The sequence below is a fragment of the Lepisosteus oculatus genome, chromosome 6, assembly GCF_040954835.1.
Source record: "Lepisosteus oculatus isolate fLepOcu1 chromosome 6, fLepOcu1.hap2, whole genome shotgun sequence".
Lineage (NCBI taxonomy): Eukaryota > Metazoa > Chordata > Actinopteri > Semionotiformes > Lepisosteidae > Lepisosteus > Lepisosteus oculatus.
This window is the reverse complement of record NC_090701.1, coordinates 44,774,351-44,796,100: the sequence shown is the minus strand read 5'-3', so window position 1 is coordinate 44,796,100 and position 21,750 is coordinate 44,774,351. Positions and strand designations below refer to the sequence as shown.

The window sequence follows — 21,750 nt, the reverse complement described above, 5'->3', positions numbered from 1 at the left end:
GTGATCAGTCTGTCTCTTCTGTACACTTTCTGTTGTTGCTTCTTTGTAACTGTAATTTATTGGACATGGGATTAGAGCTCTTTACTTGAATCTGACATATAGAATGACAGACAGGGACCCAGGAGCAAAGAAACTGAGGGACAGACTAACAGAGGTCGAGATTCACAAAAAGACAGAGTGCAGAGACATACAGACTGAAAGAGGGATAGAGACACAGAGAGACATAGACTGACATAGGGACACAGGCACACTGAATAACAGTGGGGCGGAGAGGCAGATAAAGAACATAAAGATCCAGAAATACAATCTTTGTGCGCTTATATGACACGTTGTAAACTTCGAGTGTCGCAGGATAAGTCTTCCGACGAGAAACAGAGACGCCCGCCGGTCTGGGCTCGTACTCGGCCCAGGAGGAAGGAGCCGTCGGTAGAGCTGTTGCACCGCTCTTCCTGAGCGCACGGGGGACTGGCGAGGGGGAGGAGGACCGTCACCGCTCGGTCACACGACGGGAGAAGCTCAACTTTTAATACTCGATCCTTCGTTTCTGAGTGTGTGCGTCCTGCTCCGAGTCGGAACCGATCCTGCACCCGAGACAGGAGAGCGAGCTCGGACAGACGGGTGAGAGCAGCCGAGGTGACGGAGAGAGAGTGGAGAGTGAGGGAGAGGATCCCGGCCGGGAGACTGACAGCAGCAGCCCCTCGGTGTCCGGCCGAGGCTGTAGGGGCCGGGGCAGTGATGCCCCGATATGGACAGGCGACCTGTTTTCTGGAGGGGGTGGAAGAGGCGCCCCTCAGTCGTCCCGTTCACCCCCTCAGGGTGAAACACAGCCCCATACGCACGCTGTTTGCGGGTCGGTAACAGTGGAGGCGGATAAACACTGTTTAAAAAACACCACTTGAATCCCCCGATCAGTCCTGTAGCCCCATTAAAACAGTTTTGACCGAAATGACATGAAAGACCGTGTGGCGTTGCTCTACAGTCCCAGCACACGAAAGAGAGTGGGTAATGTCGGTGTGCGCTGTACATAGATATGCTTACGTGTGTGCACTTTCTTAAAGGCACCCGGAGGCGGGTATGGGATATTTTGAATCGGGCCCGAGAGAGGTCGGGTGGTGAAGGTGTGAGTGACACTGCGATACCGAAAGGTCGACCAGGACCGCTCTTCGGTACCGGTGCTGCCGGAGCCGTGTCGTGACGTGTCCATGCCGGCTGCGCTCCGCACTCCAGACGGGGAGGCGGACGGGCCTTGTTTTCGTGTTGAGAGGCGCAGGGTTGCTAGCTGTGTTTTTGTTTTCTTAGAGGTGGGAGGATTGCTGGACTTCTCGCAAGTGATGATGGTGGTTGAATTTAAAACCGTACCGTGGGTACACCTTCTTTGTAATTTGATCCGGGTCAGCGCCGTCGCGAGTCCGGCCTCCGCACCGAAGCCGGCGGCCGGACCGCAGGGATCGGTGTGTCACGGTACGCTGGCACCGAGGATCTGCAGGCCTCCCCAGATTCAGTCAAGGAGATCTGACGAGACGAGACCTGGGTGCCTGGTATATCCGTCATTTATACTCGGGTGACGAGCGTTTGAAAAAACGCTCCCGAAGTCGAGGATTTGTGTTTATCTTTCACTGTTGTCGCTTTTGGCATGTCAACCACAAATCAGGAAAATAAATCGGAGAGGTGTCGCGGAGCCGAGAGAGGCAGTGTTGCAGGTATTTTACTGTAATTTGTGTGTCAGGCGGCGGAGGGGGGTGATTTTAACACTTAGAACTGAAGACGTGTGAGCTGTGAGCCCAGCTGGCCGGGGCCTGACGTGTCCACGCAGCTGCGCTGCGGGGCTTGTACGTGTTTGTGTAGCGTGCGTGGGGCGTGAGTATGTGTTTGTGCGTGGACAGGTGGCCTTTGACCCCTTTCTCTCCTGACTCTCACAGTGAAGGCTCCGGGCGGGAGATGAGGTGATCTCCGGGCTCTGCAGCCACAGACGAGTGTCTTGGGATCTGTGAGCAGCTGAGCGGGATAGGACCCCCACTGGGCCGCTGACCAGCAGAGGAGCCCACAGGACCCGGCTCGTCCCGCCCTGCGCCCCAGCCCGGCACCATGTCGGAGCCCAAGGCGGTGAGCCCTGCCCCTGGGGACACGTACAAGGGCTGGCTCTTCAAGTGGACCAACTACATCAAGGGCTACCAGAGGCGCTGGTTTGTGCTGAGCAACGGCCTGCTGTCCTACTACAGGTAACCCTCACGTGGCGGGCCAGTCGGTCACAGGGTTTGTGCTGAGTGAGGCCTTGGGCCAGTCAGTCAGCGGGTCAGTTAGCGGGTTTGTGCCGAGTGAGGCCTTGGGCCAGTCAGTCAGTGGGTCAGTTAGCGGGTTTGTGCTGAGTGAGGCCTTGGGCCAGTCAGTCAGCGGGTCAGTTTGCGGGTTTGTGCTGAGTGAGGCCTTGGGCCAGTCAGTCAGTTGGTCAGTTAGTGGGTTTGTGCTGAGTGAGGCCTTGGGCCAGTCAGTCAGTTGGTCAGTTAGTGGGTTTGTGCTGAGTGAGGCCTTGGGCCAGTCAGTCAGTTGGTCAGTTAGTGGGTTTGTGCTGAGTGAGGTCTTGGGCCAGTCAGTCAGTTGGTCAGTTAGTGGGTTTGTGCTGAGTGAGGTCTTGGGCCAGTCAGTCAGTTGGTCAGTTAGCGGGTTTGTGCTGAGTGAGGCCTTGGGCCAGTCAGTCAGCGGGTCAGTGCTGAACATGGCCTTGGGCCAGTCAGTCAGTTGGTCAGTTAGCGGGTTTGTGCCTTGGGTCAGTCGGTCAGTCATGCTCATTCTCGGAGCCCAAGGCAGTTGCCACAAGGGCTGGGTCAGTCGGCCAGCCAGCCGGTCTGTCCCGTCGTCAGAGGGTCAGAGGGTTTGTGCTGAGCAACGGTCTGCAGTCCTGCCACAGGTAACTCTCGCTTGGTGGGGTGGGTCAGCGGACTGTTCGGTCAGCGGGTCAGTTCCGTGGACGGTCGGTATGTCGGTGCTCTGACTTGGAGGAGCGAAGGGCTTTCTCGCTGGCAGATCGGGCAGCAGGTAGTCTCCGCGGGAGTGACCGCCGTGAGCGAGGGAGTCTGCCGCTGAGAAAACCCGGAGCGGATCAGCTGGCTGTGCGGTGTGGTCTGAGCCGGCCCAGGGCAGATCAGAGAGTGGAAACTGCGTGTGTTGTGTTGACGGGGATGAGTATTATTACTCCAGCCAAGTTTCTAGCCTAGTGTTCGTGCCCTCTGACAATTATCAAGGGGAGAAGGTGGCTTTGTGACGTTCTGATATTGTGTATTTTTCCCTCCCCAAGTCACACTTTACATTATTAATCACCCTCCTGTTCTGTTCGCCATCTGTTTCAGGAGTCCGACACCATGGACTCACATCCAGCCGTATTGAATTGAGAGCTGTGGTAGAGACAGACGCTCCCTGTTCCATTATAAAAGCCTGTGAATAGCAGCACCACCCCCCCTGCCGCTGATACTGTCTTGCTGTATAGGTTGGAGAGAGCTAAATGAAACTGCTTTGTTGTGGCTGAGATCTTCCTTAAGCGGTAGACAGCGACTTGTTCCAATCAACAGTTTTCGGGGAGGAACAAAGCTGATCTCAGCATGGCGGTTCTGGTCCCAGCCCATTTCCTTTCCGTTCTGTCTGGTGCTGTCTGGTACTGGTGGGTCCGATCCTTCACAGGTGCATCATCGGCTTTCATTTCTATTCTGAGGACTCTTGATGACGCCCGGCTTTGTGTTCCTGGGAGACCTGCTGTTGCTTCACACTGTCATAGGTGCAGCACGGTGGTTTACATGTGAAGCCATGCGTCTTTGCTTTGCTTTGCTTGTCAACGCTTGTGTTTTGGCTTCAGCAACATGTTTGGGGAACTTGTTCCACACTCTCGCCCCCCTTTTGTTTAAAAAAGTGCCTCCTGTGCCGATAGGAGTGTCTCTTTCAGCTGGTTCTTGAAAGAAGCCAGGGTATCGTTTCAGCAGCATGGCCGGGCGGCTTGTTCCACACCCCCACCCCCCTTTGTGTTCATTACTTTGAGAGCGGAGAGCCCTTCTTCCTTCCTTGGTTTTAAATGTGCTCCCACGTCGTGACCATGTCCCCTCTGGTTTGCGTTTCGCTCTTCCCTCCCATCACAGTTCCACCTCACGGCCGCCTCTGTCCTGCCTGTCTTTCCAGAAGAGAGACATTCCGTTCATTCTGTCTGCCCTGTCACCCTCTCCTCGTCATGTGCCGCGGTGTCACTTCCTGCCTCTTAATACAGCAGCCCTGACCTCTTGCACAATCCTCCTCGAGTTTCTGGCTTTGAGTTATTAGCATGTAAGGTGCAGGTATTGCTTAAGGTGTTTTCTGCGTGTTGTCCTCTACTTTACTGATCCCAGTAGAACTGGTCTGTTGTGGTTTTTGACCCTTGGCCCCTCTCCAGAATTGTCAGATGGTGTTTTGTGACCCCTGACCCCTCTCCAGAACTGACCTGTTGTGGTTTTTGACCCTTGGCCCCTCCCCAGAATTGGCTGGTTATGGTGACCCCTGACGCCCAGATTCCCCTACTCTTCCCCAGTCCCTCGATGCCTCTAGTTCCAGCGCTGCCCATCTGCTCTTGGTCCCTGGGCTGCTCGTGTTCTGGAGCAGATTGTCGTGGACACAGACATGCCGCCACACCAGACTGCCCTGTGCCCATTAAGCACTGTTTACTGGGTGTGTTTTGTTTAAGAGCTGTGAGCACTGGGAGTGCTTGTGGTTCTTGTGATAAGGCTGCCTGTTATCTCCATGCAGGGGTTGTTCTTATCTCTGTGGTGAAGGGAGTTGTGTAATCCAGCTCATAAACAGCTGTACACAGCAAATGCAATCAAAAAGCTACCAATGGAGTGTTGGAGGCAGTGTCACAGTCTTAAACACTGACAGTCACAGACACCCGTGCACTGACACACAAACAGGCTAGGTACTCGCACACTGACACCACACACACACGGGCTAGACGCTCGCGCACTAATGCACACACACACACACACAAGGGCTAGATGCTCGTGCACTAACAGACACACACACACACACAGGCTAGATGCTCACGCACTGACACACATACACACAGGCTAGACGCATGCGCACTGACACACACACACACACACACACACACACACGGGCTAGACGCTCGCGCACTGACACACACAGACACACACAGACACGCACCCACACACGCACCCACACACGCACCCACACACGCACCCACACACGCACCCACACACGCACCCACACACGCACCCACACACGCACCCACACCCACACCCACACCCACACCCACACCCACACCCACACCCACACCCACACCCACACACACACACGGGCTAGACGCTCTCAGCGAGCTTGTGTTGTCTTTACCCTCTCAGGACCCAGGCAGAGATGGGACACACCTGTAGAGGCACTATAAACCTGGCGACGGCCAACATCTCTGTGGAGGACTCGTGTAACTTCGTCATCTCGAACGGCGGGGCGCAGACCTACCACCTGAAGGCCAGCTCGGAGGTGGAGAGACAGCGCTGGATCACTGCCTTGGAGCTGGCCAAGGCCAAGGCTGTGCGCATGCAGGCAGAGTCAGGTACTGTCTGAAGACACAGACAGAGAGACACAGAGAGACGGGGACCATCTGACAGCAAAGAGAGAAAGAGATAGATGGGAACCGTCTGACAGCAAAGAGAGACAGAGAGACGGGGACCGTCTGACAGCAAAGAGAGACGCAGAGAGAGACGGGGACCGTCTGACAGCAAAGAGAGACGCAGAGAGAGACGGGGACCGTCTGACAGCAAAGAGAGACGCAGGGAGAGACGGGGACCGTCTGACAGCAAAGAGAGACAGAGAGAGATGGGGACCGTCTGACAGCAGAGAGAGACAGAGAGAGACAGGGACTGTGTGACAGCAGAGAGAGACGGGGACTGTGTGACAGCAGAGAGAGACGGGGGACTGTGTGACAGCAGAGAGAGACGGGGACTGTGTGACAGCAGAGAGAGACGGGGACTGTGTGACAGCAGAGAGAGACGGGGACTGTGTGACAGCAGAGAGAGACGGGGGACTGTCTGACAGCAGAGAGAGACGGGGGACTGTCTGACAGCAGAGAGAGACGGGGGACTGTCTGACAGCAGAGAGAGACGGGGGACTGTCTGACAGCAGAGAGAGACGGGGGCCGCCTGACAGCAGAGAGACGCAGAGAGAGAGACAGAGACGGGGACCGCCTGACGGCAGAGAGAGACACAGAGAAAGACGAGGGCCGCCTGACAGCATAGAGAGACAGGTAGTGTCCTGTGCAGTGTAGGTGCTCTGGGCAGGGACTCATGCTCTCTGTGGGCTCTCTCCCAGACGACTCGGCCGATGAGGACCCCTCTCCCGCCCAGGGCGACCGCTCGGAGGTGCAGGCCACCCTGCGCACCCTGAGCAGCAAGGTGGAGGACCTGAGCACCTGCAACGACCTGATCGCCAAGCACGGCTCGGCCCTGCAGCGCTCCCTGAGCGAGCTGGAGTCCCTGCGCGTCTCCACGGACACGGGGGACAAGATCCGGCAGGTGAACGAGAGGGCGACACTGTTCAGGATCACCTCCAACGCCATGATCAACGTGAGTGAGGCTACACTGTACTAACCCCTCTCTGTCAGTGCAGTGTTAATGTACTGGAGTGTCCAGTCAGTGTGTCTGGACTGTATTAACCCCTTTCTCTCAGTGCAGTGTTAATGTACTGTAGTGTCCAGTCAGTGTGTCTGGACTGTATTAACCCCTCTCTCTCAGTGCAGTGTTAATGTACTGGAGTGTCCAGTCAGTGTGTCTGGACTGTATTAACCCCTCTCTCTCAGTGCAGTGTTAATGTACTGGAGTGTCCAGTCAGTGTGTCTGTACTGTATTAACCCCTCTCTCTCAGTGCAGTGTTAATGTACTAGAGTGTCCAGTCAGTGTGTCTGGACTGTATTAACCCCTCTCTCTCAGTGCAGTGTTAATGTACTGGAGTGTCCAGTCAGTGTGTCTGGACTGTATTAACCCCTCTCTCTCAGTGCAGTGTTAATGTACTGGAGTGTCCAGTCAGTGTGTCTGTACTGTATTAACCCCTCTCTCTCAGTGCAGTGTTAATGTACTAGAGTGTCCAGTCAGTGTGTCTGGACTGTATTAACCCCTCTCTCTCAGTGCAGTGTTAATGTACTAGAGTGTCCAGTCAGTGTGTCTGTACTGTATTAACCCCTCTCTCTCAGTGCAGTGTTAATGTACTGGAGTGTCCAGTCAGTGTGTCTGTACTGTATTAACCCCTCTCTCTCAGCAGTGTTAATGTACTGGAGTGTCCAGTCAGTGTGTCTGTACTGTATTAACCCCTCTCTCTCAGTGCAGTGTTAATGTACTGGAGTGTCCAGTCAGTGTGTCTGGACTGTATTGACCCCTCTCTCTCAGTGCAGTGTTAATGTCCTGGAGTGTCCAGTCAGTGTGTCTGGACTGTATTAACCCCTCTCTCTCAGTGCAGTGTTAATGTCCTGTAGTGTCCAGTCAGTGTGTCTGTACTGTATTAACCCCTCTCTCCCAGTGCAGTGTTCATGTGCTGTATTGACCCCTCTCTCTCACAGGCGTGCCGTGACTTCCTGTCCCTGGCGCAGACCCACAGTAAGCGCTGGCAGAAGGCCCTGCAGTACGAGCGGGACCAGCGGGTCAGGCTGGAGGAGACGCTGGAGCAGTTGGCCAAACAGCACAACAACCTGGAGAGAGCCTTCAGAGGCGCCACTGTCCTGCCGGCCGGCTCCGCTGGCCCAGCTGGGAGCAGCAAGGGTGAGAGCCCCGCACTAACCCTCGACCCAGACTGACCGACCCCTAACCCCAGAGTGAATGTCCCCCCAGCCAGAGCACTGACTAATGGTTGGGGGGACAGTCACCGTGGGATTAGGGGTCAGTCAGGGGTTGTGTCTTTGGTGTCACTTGGGTAGTGTGGAGAAGTGGGGTTGAGACTGGATGGGATCCTTGTATTAAACAGGTTCTACTCTACGAGTTGGTTTGGCCGAGCGGCCTCCTCTTTTTCCACACTCATACGACCCCTGGCGTAATGAAGTGCATCCTGGACTCAGCGAGAAATTCCCTTCCCTACTGACTCCACTCGTGCCTTATGTTTCGAGTTTCACTGTTGAACACACGGAGGGCTAGAGAGAGGAGCCCATCACCCTGGCCTGGTCCTTAGTAGCCTAGTTAGTCAATTCAGTTCAATTCAAGGTGCTTTATTAGAATGACCGATGGGTAGAATCAGTGTTGTCAAAGCAAATAAAAATGAAACCAAACAAAATAATAGTAAAATAAAATCTACAGACATATTACAGACATGCTGACACAGCTGCCCACCTTTAATATTACAGACGTTTACAACAAAGACATATCATAATATATTTACATATACTGTAGACAGATGGAGCATTATTGGGAGACAGACTCACTGTTCCTCAGGCTGTGACAGATCACATACTGGGCTGCCAGTTCAGCTGAGTTCCCTCAAAAGTATCCCAAGGAGTCAGTTTAGTTGTTCCCACAATCCTTCATGTGTCGCGTCTCCCGTTGCCCCTGTGCCTCATGTCTGCCTGTGTGTCTGGGTCCTTGTGCTTTTTGCGAGGCCCCCCGAGTTGTCCTGGTTGGTGCCTGCCAGGAGTCTGAAGGCCTGATTTGGAGAGATACCTGTGAGGTAGATGGAATCATCGTGACTCTTCTCCCTCTCTCTCTCCCTCTCAGAAGGCATCGTCCCAGGAAAAGGAGATCTGAGCGACGAGGATGAGGAAAACGAGTTCTTCGATGCCATGGAGGACGCCCCTGAGTTCATCACCGTCCCAGCGGACCCAAAATACCACAAGTGAGAGGAGGGATAAGACAGGTCACAAATAGTTAATTGTTCTCTGGATCTCATCTTGCTGTTTCTTGAAAGGATCCAGGGTATCAACTACAGCAGCATGGCTGGATAGCTTGTTCCACACTCCCACCACCCATGACGTAAAGAAGTGCCTCCTATCCTGACTCATCCAGCTGTGTTCTCTAGGAGACATAGCTGTGTTACTGTAGGGGAGTGCAGGACTGTGCTCGCTTAACTCTTCTCCTCTCTCTGTACACAGGAGGTCTGGCAGTAACGTCAGTGGGATCAGCAGTGAGATTGGGTTGGATGATCATGTAAGTCTGCCTATGCATGACGTATACAGACTGTGCGCAGTGTGTGTGCGCACTCCTGTCCAGATTGTGTGCAGTGTGTGTGTGTGCACTCCTGTCCAGATTGTGCGCAGTGTGTGTGTGCACTCCTGTCCAGATTGTGCGCAGTGTGTGTGTATGTGTGCAAGCCTGTCCGGACTGTGCGCAGTGTGTGTTTGTTTGTGCACACCTGTCCGGACTGTGCGCAGTGTGTGTGTGCGCACGCCTGTCCGGACTGTGCGCAGTGTGTGTGTATGTGTGCAAGCCTGTCCGGACTGTGCGCAGTGTGTGTTTGTTTGTGCACACCTGTCCGGACTGTGCTCAGTGTGTAGAGTTTGTACAGTATATACGGAGCAAGTGCAGTGAGTGTGGCTGTGGCTGTTTATAATGTATAGGAGCTGGCCTGTGTATTGACTCTGCTGAAACCCATTGAGATGCAGGGCTGTAGCCAACAGCCTTATGATGGTCACTTATGATGGTGCTTTGCTATTATCTAAACTACTGGAGCTCCCATCAGCATAATGCTGATGCATTTTAATGTTTGTTAGAGATAATTTGCCTTACCTCGGGTGTGTAGGATCAGTAATCTTCATAAGTAGTAAACAAGGGTATCTATCTAAAAGAGTACATTTTAAGAATATTCAAAAGCCCCTAGCCAGTGGGGATGCCCATTCCTGAATCTTCCCTGCTCTAAGTATAGGGCCAAGGGCCTGGTGTGTGTTTTCAGTGTGCGCACCACACACACACACACTTACATGTCTCTGTTCTTATTGGTTCCCATCAGCTTGATGAGGCACAGTCCACATCCAATCACGAGATAGCATCATCGAAGGAGGTGGTGCCTAAGAAGAAGAGGCGGAGTCGCATCCCAGACAAGCCAAACTACAGCTTGAACCTCTGGAGCATAATGAAGAACTGCATAGGAAAGGAACTGTCCAAGATCCCCATGCCTGTAAGACTCTCTCTGTGCAAGATCCCCATGCCTGTTCGGTTCCCTCTCTCTGTCCAAGATCCCCCTGTCTGTAAGACTCTCTCTCTGTCCAAGATCCCCCTGTCTGTAAGACTCTCTCTGTGTCCAAGATCCCCCTGTCTGTAAGACTCTCTCTGTGTCCAAGATCCTCCTGTCTGTAAGACTCTCTGTCTGTCCAAGATCCTCCTGTCTGTAAGACTCTCTGTCTGTCCAAGATCCCCCTGTCTGTAAGACTCTCTCTGTCCAAGATCCCCCTGTCTGTAAGACTCTCTCTCTGTCCAAGATCCCCCTGTCTGTAAGACTCTCTCTCTGTCCAAGATCCCCCTGTCTGTAAGACTCTCTCTCTGTCCAAGATCCCCCTGTCTGTAAGTCTCTCTCTGTCCAAGATCCTCCTGTCTGTAAGACTCTCTCTCTGTCCAAGATCCCCCTGTCTGTAAGACTCTCTCTCTGTCCAAGATCCCCCTGTCTGTAAGACTCTCTCTCTGTCCAAGATCCCCCTGTCTGTAAGTCTCTCTCTGTCCAAGATCCCCCTGTCTGTAAGTCTCTCTCTGTCCAAGATCCTCCTGTCTGTAAGACTCTCTCTCTGTCCAAGATCCCCCTGTCTGTAAGACTCTCTCTCTGTCCAAGATCCCCCTGTCTGTAAGTCTCTCTCTGTCCAAGATCCCCCTGTCTGTAAGTCTCTCTCTGTCCAAGATCCTCCTGTCTGTAAGACTCTCTCTCTGTCCAAGATCCCCCTGTCTGTAAGACTCTCTCTCTGTCCAAGATACCCCTGTCTGTAAGACTCTCTCTCTGTCCAAGATCCTCCTGTCTGTAAGACTCTCTCTCTGTCCAAGATCCCCCTGTCTGTAAGACTCTCTCTCTGTCCAAGATCCCCCTGTCTGTAAGACTCTCTCTCTGTCCAAGATCCCCCTGTCTGTAAGACTCTCTCTCTGTCCAAGATCCCCCTGTCTGTAAGACTCTCTCTCTGTCCAAGATCCCCCTGTCTGTAAGTCTCTCTCTGTCCAAGATCCTCCTGTCTGTAAGACTCTCTCTCTGTCCAAGATCCCCCTGTCTGTAAGACTCTCTCTCTGTCCAAGATCCCCCTGTCTGTAAGACTCTCTCTCTGTCCAAGATCCCCCTGTCTGTAAGACTCTCTCTCTGTCCAAGATCCTCCTGTCTGTAAGACTCTCTCTCTGTCCAAGATCCCCCTGTCTGTAAGACTCTCTCTCTGTCCAAGATCCCCCTGTCTGTAAGACTCTCTCTCTGTCCAAGATCCTCCTGTCTGTAAGACTCTCTCTCTGTCCAAGATCCCCCTGTCTGTAAGACTCTCTCTCTGTCCAAGATCCCCCTGTCTGTAAGACTCTCTCTCTGTCCAAGATCCCCCTGTCTGTAAGTCTCTCTCTGTCCAAGATCCTCCTGTCTGTAAGACTCTCTCTCTGTCCAAGATCCCCCTGTCTGTAAGACTCTCTCTCTGTCCAAGATCCCCCTGTCTGTAAGACTCTCTCTCTGTCCAAGATCCCCCTGTCTGTAAGACTCTCTCTGTCTGTCCAAGATCCCCCTGTCTGTAAGACTCTCTCTGTGTCCAGGATCCCCACCGGTATACAGCATTCTTAGCAGGGATTAGTCTTTCTCAGAACAGAGTGATGGCTCCTTCTCAGGTGTGGCCAGTCTTGGCTGATCTTTCTCTCTCGAACCCGCGTCTCCCCCCAGGTGAACTTCAACGAGCCCCTGTCGATGCTGCAGCGGCTGACGGAGGACCTGGAGTACTCCGAGCTGCTGGACCGGGCGGCCAAGTGCGAGAGCTCCCTGGAGCAGCTCTGCTATGTGGCCGCTTTCACTGTCTCCTCCTACTCCACCACAGTGCACCGCATCGGCAAGCCCTTCAACCCCCTGCTGGGGGAGACCTTCGAGCTGGACCGGCTGGACGAGAGCGGCTACAGGTCTCTGTGTGAGCAGGTGAGCAGTACTGGTGTGCAGACAGGCAGGTGGGCCGTGGAGCCTGAGCTGAGCCACAGGCGGGCAGCACTGAGAGCTGAGAGCCCTGCTCCACAGGCAGGCAGCACTGAGAGCTGAGAGCCCTGCTCCACAGGCAGGCGGCACTGAGAGCTGAGAGCCCTGCTCCACAGGCAGGCGGCACTGAGAGCTGAGAGCCCTGCTCCACAGGCAGGTGGCACTGAGAGCTGAGAGCCCTGCTCCACAGGCAGGGGGCGCTGAGAGCTGAGAGCCCTGCTCCACAGGCAGGGGGCGCTGAGAGCTGAGAGCCCTGCTCCACAGGCAGGGGGCGCTGAGAGCTGAGAGCCCTGCTCCACAGGCAGGGGGCGCTGAGAGCTGAGAGCCCTGGTCCACAGGCAGGGGGCGCTGAGAGCTGAGAGCCCTGCTCCACAGGCAGGCAGCACTGAGAGCTGAGAGCCCTGCTCCACAGGCAGGTGGCGCTGCAGCACTGAGAGCTGAGAGCCCTGCTCCACAGGCAGGCGGCACTGAGAGCTGAGAGCCCTGCTCCACAGGCGGGCAGCACTGAGAGCTGAGAGCCCTGCTCCACAGGCAGGCAGCACTGAGAGCTGAGAGCCCTGCTCCACAGGCAGGGGGCGCTGAGAGCTGAGAGCCCTGCTCCACAGGCAGGGGGCGCTGAGAGCTGAGAGCCCTGCTCCACAGGCAGGTGGCGCTGCAGCACTGAGAGCTGAGAGCCCTGCTCCACAGGGAGGTGGCACTGAGAGCTGAGAGCCCTGCTCCACAGGCGGGCAGCACTGAGAGCTGAGAGCCCTGCTCCACAGGCGGGCAGCACTGAGAGCTGAGAGCCCTGCTCCACAGGCAGGCAGCACTGAGAGCTGAGAGCCCTGCTCCACAGGCAGGGGGCGCTGAGAGCTGAGAGCCCTGCTCCACAGGCAGGGGGCGCTGAGAGCTGAGAGCCCTGCTCCACAGGCAGGTGGCGCTGCAGCACTGAGAGCTGAGAGCCCTGCTCCACAGGCAGGTGGCACTGAGAGCTAAGAGCCCTACTCCACAGGGAGGTGGCACTGAGAGCTGAGAGCCCTGCTCCACAGGCAGGCAGCACTGAGAGCTGAGAGCCCTGCTCCACAGGCAGGCAGCACTGAGAGCTGAGAGCCCTGCTCCACAGGCAGGCGGCGCTGAGAGCTGACGGAGCCCCGCTCCACTAATCTCTCCCCCGACTGAACCTGCGCTCATGCTTGGACAATCCTGGCCCTCACCCATTGAGCCTCACCTGAGCAGGCTCAAACCTGGGATTTTATAGCCCAACAACAGCCTCTCTGGAAAATAATACTCCTGTTTCCACTTGTCGTTGTGTCACAGACCCAGATCAGGCCGAGCAGCCCAGAATCAAACCCTGAACGCCCAGTGTTCTTTCTGTATAGTGGCGTAGCTTTGGGAATACTGCTGTAGTCTCTGTGAATGGGGCACCTTCAGGGCAGTCGAATGGAGGCAGGAGAATCGAGACGCCATCCTACAGCTGTGCCACTAGGCGGTGCCACACACCCACTCTGTCCCTTCTCCCTCGCAGGTCAGCCATCACCCCCCTGCTGCGGCGCACCACGTGGAGTCTGTGAGGGGCTGGACTCTCCAGCAGGAAATCGCTCTGGCCAGCAAGTTCCGGGGCAAATACCTCTCCATCATGCCACTGGGTGAGTCAGCGGGGCAGCTGTGGTAAACGATCACATCTGTGTCTCTCTCTGCCTCTGCATCTCCTCCTGTTCGCTGCGCCTGTCTGTCTCTACATCTGCCTCATGCACATCGTCTTCAATACAGTGCAGCTAACTTACAGCTAAACAATACAGTCCTCTCTCTCTGTGTCTGTCATGTGCAATATACAGTCCTCTCTCTCTCTCAGGGACAACCCACTGCATTTTTGCTAAAAGCCTGAATCACTACACATGGAAGAAAGTGACGACCACCGTCCACAACATCATAGTGGGCAAGCTGTGGATAGACCAGGTGAGAGAGAGACCCGCAGTCCAGCCAGCGTGACTCGTGCTGATGAAGCAGTTTGCTTGGACAGGAGCGTAATTGGTGAGACTAGTTAAGCAGTAGAATGACATTTCAGTAGACGCTGAGGGTACTGTAATTGATGAGGCTAGTTAAGCAGTTTGCTCAGACAGTACTGCAGTCAGTGAGACTAGTTAAGCAGTTAACACTGATGGTACTGTAATTAGTGAGACTAGTTAAGCAGTTTTTTTGGACAGTACTGTAATGAGCGAGATTAGTTAAGCAGCTGCTTGATATTACTGTAATTGTTGATACTGTACGTTATCGTTATCATGTTATCGCAGGTGAGGTTATGTCACCTAATGGATGTGATGCTGTTTCTCAGTACAGACTCACTGGGAAATCCTGCAGAAAGTGCCAGATAGCACTGCGCAGGCATGGTAGTGATCCTGATCTGATGGATGTATCTCGGGCTTTGTACTTGTCTGTACTTACCTATCTCTCCCCCCCCCGTCTTCCTCAGTCTGGAGAAATTGATGTCATCAACCACAAGACTGGAGATCGCTGTCACCTCAAGTTTGCTCCCTACAGTTACTTCTCCCGTGACGTGGCGCGCAAGGTGAGAGCCGTAGTCCACCTGACTCGGAGGTCTTTGTCTCCTCCTACTCTCTTTCCCTTCTCTCACATTTATACCTCCTCCCTCTCTCTTACTAATCTACCCTCTCATAAATACCTCCTCCCTCTCTTTCACTACCCTAACCTCTCATGAATACATAAGCAGAATGTTTATCTCCACTCTGAACCTCACTGGCAGCCAGTGCGGTTTAGTGAGGATGGGAGTTATGTCATGTGTCACCTAAGCTCCCAGATGCCTCAGTCAGCCATTATACTTGCCAAACCTGGACGACTGTCCGAGTCAGACCGCCAGTGTGAGGGACCTCAGCCTGTTCCAGGGGGAAGAGAGCCGCCCTGTCCGGTACTGAATCAGTGCTTCCTCTCTCCCTCTGTTCCCAGGTGACGGGGGTGGTGACAGACTCTAGTGGGAAGGCTCATTTCATCCTGTCGGGCACGTGGGATGAGAAGATGGAGTTCTCCCGGGTGATGCAGAGCAGCCGGGGGGAGAATGGCACAGAGGGCAAGCACAAGACTGTTTACCAGACCCTGAGAGCCAGGGAGCTGTGGAGGAGACACCCCTTGCCGTGAGTTGGGCTCTGTCTCTCTGCTGCTCTGTCAATGTTCAGGTCAGGTCAGGTCAAAGAGCTGTAGTCTCTCTGTCTTGCAGTCTCTGCTTCAGTGAGCCAGTGTCTGTAAGGATATAGATAGACAGAAAGTGGCAGGTGCTCAGAGGAACAGGGACGCAGGAGGTGTGTGAGTCTCTGTTCCTGACCCCTGACCCTCTCTCTCCCTCCCAGGGAGGGGGCAGAGAACATGTACTACTTCTCGGAGCTGGCCCTGACCCTGAACGAGCTGGAGGAAGGTGTGGCCCCAACGGACAGCCGCCTGCGGCCGGACCAGCGGCTCATGGAGCACGGGCGCTGGGACGAGGCTAACGCGGAGAAGCAGAGACTGGAGGAGAAACAGAGGAGCGTCCGGAGGAAGAGGGAGAGCGAGGCAGTGAAGACCACGGAGGAGGGTGAGAATAACGACACACTGACTGGACACTCCAGGACATGAACACTGCACTGAGAGAGAGGGGCTAATACAGTACAGACACACTGGACACTACAGTACATTAACACTGCACTGAGAGAGAAGGATGAAACTAGATGAGCTTGATGCTGTATAGAGGTAAATACATTAGAGGGAGGGAGCCTGTCTTCACTGTGGATCTATTCGAGCCTCAGGCTGGTTCTTCGTTCTTGGGTCTGTCTGTTCTCATGTCACCATGTTGGCTCATCTTGTCTCCTTCAAGCCGTCCCTGTGGACACCACTGAGTCGACACTGAGAAGCAAGTACTCTTTCTCTCTGCTTCCCTCCCTGGGCCTAGTTGCCCTGTCCCGTCTCTCCTCCTGTCTCCCTCAGTCTGTCTCCATCCTCTGATCCTCTCATCCTTCACTGTGTCTCCTCTCTCTGTCCCTGTCCACTGATCCTCTCATCCTTCACTGTGTCTCCTCTCTCTGTCCCTGTCCACTGATCCTCTCATCCTTCACTGTGTCTCCTCTCTCTGTCCCTGTCCACTGATCCTCTCATCCTTCACTGTGTCTCCTCTCTTTGTCCCTGCCCTCTGATCCTCTCATCCTTCACTGTGTCTACTTTCTCTGTTCCTGTCCACTGATCCTCTCATCCTTCACTGTGTCTCCACTCTCTGTCCCTGCCCACTGGTCCTCTCGTCCTTCACTGTGTCTCCACTCTCTGTCCCTGTCCACTGATCCTCTCGTCCTTCACTGTGTCTCCTCTCTCTGTCCCTGCCCTCTGATCCTCTCATCCTTCACTGTCTCCTCTCTCTGTCCCTGTCCTCTGATCCTCTCATCCTTCACTGTGTCTCCTCTCTCTGTCCCTGTCCACTGATCCTCTCATCCTTCACTGTGTCTCCACTCTCTGTCCCTTCCCTCTGATCCTCTCATCCTTCACTGTCTCCTCTCTCTGTCCCTGCCCACTGATCCTCTCATCCTTCACTGTGTCTCCACTCTCTGTCCCTGCCCTCTGATCCTCTCATCCTTCACTCTGTCTCCACTCTCTGTCCCTGCCCTCTGATCCTCTCATCCTTCACTGTCTCCCCTAGTGTATCCTGGACTAGTTCTCCTCCCTCAGCAGTGTGGAGTTTGTACACGGGGCTGGGTGTGATAGCTGTAGAAACTGATCTCCTCTCCCTAGCCCAGTCCTCCATTGTATCATCGGTTGTGCTTCTTGGTTCAGTGGTTTCTGTCTTCTGTCGCTTTGCCCAGTCGAGCCAGTGGAGGGCGCCCTGGGAGAGCCTCTCAAAAGCAAGTACACTGTATCTCTCTGTCCCTGCCTGTCCTTCCTCTGCTTCTAGCGCAGCACTGTTGTCCTTGGGTCGGCCCAGTTAGGGAAAGAATTTCAGAATCCCGAAAGAATAGCTTTAAAGATATATCAGCAAGGGTGTGTTTGACTTATGGAAGTTCCCTCAATCATTTGGTTCCGATGTCTGTGACCCGCTGCAGTCGGCTCAGGACGGTCCAACTGCAGTCGGCTCAGGGGACAGGGGACAATAGTTGTGCTCATTGAACATTGGATCCACTGCCTGCTTCGAGGCTCATCATGGATGTCGCAGGGTAGAGAAGATTGCTTGTAGAAAAGGACTTTGCTCGTCTGCTTTTCTCTCACAACCGAGGGAACGATTTGATCTACTTCTGATCAGTTTGCAGGTCCAGCTTCTTTGCTCTCCTTCAGAAGTTACACCACTGTATCTCCAGAATTGATTTCAGCAGTTTAAAACTGGTACTAAACACCACCCTGAAACTGAGTGCAGTGGGGTCAGGATGGTTTCGACACTCCAGGCTGCACATACATCTGCAGGACCCATGGGAGTGAAAAGGAGCTGAAGCTCGTCACTCCGGAGGAATGGATCTGTCCTCCATCCCACAATGCACTGCGGCTGCTGGCTCTTACCCGTGCTTGTTGTGCAAAGGGGGCAGATCAGGTGTAGTTGTAGCTGCTCCTCCCCCGTTTGCAGTTGCGGTAGCAGCTGGTGCTGGGGCTTTGTTAGGAGTATGGAGCGCCCATCAGTTTACTCTTCCTTCTCATCCTTGTGCCAGTCCGCCCAGCCGAGCTGGAGGAGGGGGCTGGAGACGTGCCAGACAGAAGCAAGTACACTCTCTCTGTGCACGCATTGCCTTAGTGTAGTGCTGACTGCTGAACTGACGCCTGACCCTCACTAGAGATTTCTGAAGGCACTAGACCATCATAGAACCAACCCCCCCCCCACCCACACTCCAGAAAAACCGCCATGATTTTCTTGTTTTGTTCACTTTCCTCCTTAGTCATTCATCATCTGTGTGTTTTATCCTCTGCCTTTTCCTCTCTACAGCCAACCCAGCTGAGGGCCCCATTGGAGCACCAGTGAAAAGCAAGTACTCCCTCCCTCTCCCTCTCTTGGTGTAGTAGTGGTGTGCAGTGTCCAGTCACAGCCCCAGCTATAGCAGCAGTGATGTGTTGTCATCTTTATTGCAGGGGTAGTAATAACAATAGGTGAGGACACCAGGTGTAGAGGGTGTAGTTACAGCACAGTTACAGTGGTAACAGGAGTTCAGTAGTAAAAGTATTAAAATATAAAATAATGTGTAAAAACATCTTATTTTCATTTTTGATCAGGCACCCACGTGGACAACTACAAGGCCCAGTGGTTTGAGCGCTGCGAGGACCCCGTGACCCGTGACGCCACCCACATTTATAAGGGGGGTTACTGGGAGGCCAAGGCGCTACAGAACTGGGAAACCTGTCCTGACATCTTTTGAAGACACCCCAAAATACCCCCTTTATCTGCCCCCAACCACCTCTCTTAACTGCCCCAGGGAGAGAGAGGACTGTTGGCTGTCTCGACATATTCTGAAGGAACACCCACCTCAAATACCCCACCTTACACTACCCCCCACCCACATGCACAGCTCTAACTCAATAATGTCTGGGTAAATAAGCACCTTAAATAAATGCCCCTTTTTAATACCCTGGCATCCCTTGACTGCCCCAGACATCTGAATACACGTTCCTTTTCCTCTGTATTAAAACAGACTTTCCTGTGTAACTACTGCACATTCACCTCTAACAATCCCTTTACTTACACCGGTGCAGCTCAACCTACACCTAGTGTCTTCTAACTACCCCAAATCCTCTCGTCAGCTGCCCCTCCCCCAGCACACACACCCCTCTCTCCCTTCCTGGTGTAGCACAGGGGCAGAGCAGAGATGGGGGCTTAGCTAATTAGGACAGGGGTTCAATCCTGACTGTGTTTCACTAATGGCTGTCTGAGGGTAGGGGGTGTAGTTTTGTGTGGTTGTGTTTAGGGAGGGGGGTGTGTTTGTGTGTGAGTGTGTCAAATTTACTCAAACCTGACTGTATCTATAACTTCTGGGGAAAATAATTAACAAATAAAACATAATGAATCGAGAACAGTTTAGTGTGTGGCGGGATGGGTATGGAGTCCAGCCAGGCTTTCTCTGTGGTGTGTTAGAGCAGAGAACAGCACAGTACACAATACAGACTGATATTGGAGAGGGGCTATGTACATGCAGACTCTGTATGTAATGGACACACTGTATACACACACCTGGAGTAAAGACTCTTATTGGACACACCTCAGTGCTGCTTGAAGATTTGTGAACCCCCATTCTAGTTCTTGAAATTTTACATTTTTTACTGTGGAATCCTCATTTAATCAAAAGTAGTCATTTCTTTCTAAAAGAAAGGATTTATATTCACAAATTCTATGTATTTTTAGAGGATTTGATGCATACCACAGAAAGAAATAGGTAAAAACTAGTGCATGTACAATAATAAGTCACCCACAAGGTTCATTAGCTCTGTCAATGAGGCAAGTATGAGCAGGTGCTACAATAATTGGGTACAAAGTTAAACAGTCAAAGAGCCGTTAAAAAGAAACTCATCCTTTTGGCCACAACATAAAACTTGCCACATTTGTCAAAAAACTAACACTGCCTACTACCAAAACCACCTTATCCCCTCTGTCAAGTCTGCTGGAGGGAGTGTTGTGGTTTGAGCCAGATCTTCTGCCCATGGACCTGGAGGACTCGCCACCATTGAAGGAACTATGAATTCCGAGTCATGCCAAAATATTCAGGGAAGACCTGACGTTTGGGAGTTCAAGTTGAGCCGAAAAGGGGTCTTCCACCATGTCAACGACCCTAACCATTCCGCAAACAACCCCCGAAAAATGGATTAAGAGGAAGATCTTTTGTGCTTTGGGATGGCAGAGTCCAGAACTCGACTCGATTGAAATGTTGTGCCAGGACCTGATGCGGACTGTTGGTGAGGAAGAAAAGTTCGGCAAAGCGGATATGAGAGACTGATAAGTAACGCTAGAAAATGTTTGGTTGTTGTCATTGCTTGTTAAAGGATGTGTCACTGTTTATTGACTTAAAACATCTTTTAGTCTTTTAAGACATAAAAGATGAAGGGTTCACATACAGTATTTCCAAGCAGCACTATACACACCTGCAGTGTACAGGCTCTTATTGGACACACTGTATAGACACGCCTAGAATACAGCCTCTTGTTGGACACACTGTATACACACGTCAATGAGGGCTGCCAAAAATATTGAAAGCAGTGGATTCCACGTAGAGGTGGCTCATGTTAATTTAAGAACATCACATTGTGATTACTGTATGTTTAGGCGATATACAAGCCTGGTTGCCTATAATCGTGGCCGCCAGACAGAGGCTTCACTCACTTTGAAAGAGAGGTGAGTGTTGGGGTGTGTTTTGCTCACCGTTACTGGTGTTGCACATTAGCAAGTGTGTCCAGTGGGGCACACGGTCCAGGCAGTACATTACTAAACCGTTATGGTCAGATCCTAAAACAGGCCTTGGAGGACAGGAGTTAAATCTGGGCCCCTTTCTCACTCCCACAATCTGGGATAATGTATCTGCAGGGCACCAAGTCTTGGTCTCTGTTTATCTTTTCCTGGTCTTTTTAAAGCAGCAGCACCTTATAAGCTGAGGGAAGCTTTTGAACTGGTCCAATTAAACTTCCAGCAGCCATATCACCCTGCAACTCACAACTGGCAGCCCACTGAAGCTCAGCAGGTGTGAGCCTGGTCAGTACCTGGATGGGAGACCTCCTGGGAAAAACTAAGGTTGCTGCTGGAAGAGGTGTTAGTGGGGCCAGCAGGGGGTGCTCACCCTGCGGTCTATGTGGGTCCTAATGCCCCAGTATAGTGAAGGGGACACTATACTGTAAACAGGCACTGTCCTTCAGATGAGATGTAAAACCAAGGTCCTGACTCTCTGTGGTCATTAAAAATCCCAGGGTGTTTCTCAAAAAGAGTAGGGGTGTAACCCCGGTGTACTGGTCAAATTTCCCATTTGCCCTTACCAATCATGGCCTCCTAATAATCCCCATCTATAAACTGGCTTCATTACTCTGCTCTCCTCCCCACTGATAGCTGATGTGTGGTGAGCGTTCTGGTGCACTATGGCTGCCGTCGCATCATCCAGGTGGATGCTGCACATTGGTGGTGGTGGTGGAGGGGATCCCCATTACCTGTAAAGTGCTTTGAGTGGAGTGTCCAGAAAAGCGCTATATAAGTGTAAGCAATTATTATTATTATTAAACTGATGACAAGACGATTTCGCTTGTTAAGAATCGAGCTGGAATGAAAACCTGCAGACAGACTGGTCTCCAACAATGACATACACGCACACAATGTAAAACCCAGGATTGTTTTGGGGCCAAATTGCACACATTGGGATAATTCAGTTGAGAAGTAACTTTCTCTCTTTCATGGTTCTTTATCTTGGAAAGAGCTCTACAGCCAGAACTATCAGACTATCAACACTTTACAGCTGGATAAGACCCTCTGATCTATTAACTAGAAACCACACTGAAAGAGACGGGCCAGTTGGTCTCTTTCATTTATAATGTAGATCTTAAGGTAAGTAACGTTCCAAGACAGAGGCTGAAGAACAGCCATGTGGATCTCTTGGTAGACAGAACATTCCTCCCAGAGACCCCAAGGTGGCAGTATTGCTCACATATTTGGTTTGTTGGTTAATGAACAGTTGCAAGCAA

The 21,750-nt window shown here is 52.8% G+C and overlaps 1 protein-coding gene across 7 annotated transcripts; it reads left to right on the top strand.

The window, feature by feature from the left end:
* The first annotated feature begins 385 nt into the window (after positions 1-385).
* Positions 386-21,308, top strand: osbp (oxysterol binding protein). Of its 7 annotated transcripts, none has more exons than XM_069191455.1 (16): positions 386-618; positions 1,920-2,219; positions 5,370-5,578; positions 6,334-6,587; positions 7,574-7,772; positions 8,718-8,832; positions 9,089-9,143; positions 9,943-10,110; positions 11,818-12,063; positions 13,622-13,742; positions 13,949-14,052; positions 14,567-14,662; positions 15,058-15,242; positions 15,456-15,676; positions 18,032-18,070; positions 18,316-21,308. In XM_069191455.1, the coding sequence occupies exons 2-16, from the start codon at positions 2,086-2,088 to the stop codon at positions 18,456-18,458; spliced, it is 2,289 nt and encodes a 762-aa protein (XP_069047556.1). In that variant the 5' UTR covers positions 386-618; positions 1,920-2,085; the 3' UTR covers positions 18,459-21,308. The 7 variants fall into 7 exon arrangements, with proteins under 7 accessions (XP_069047556.1, XP_069047554.1, XP_069047553.1 ...); XM_069191453.1 differs by having other exon boundaries at positions 9,943-10,143; XM_069191452.1 differs by having other exon boundaries at positions 8,715-8,832; positions 9,943-10,143.
* The last annotated feature ends 442 nt before the right edge of the window (positions 21,309-21,750 follow it).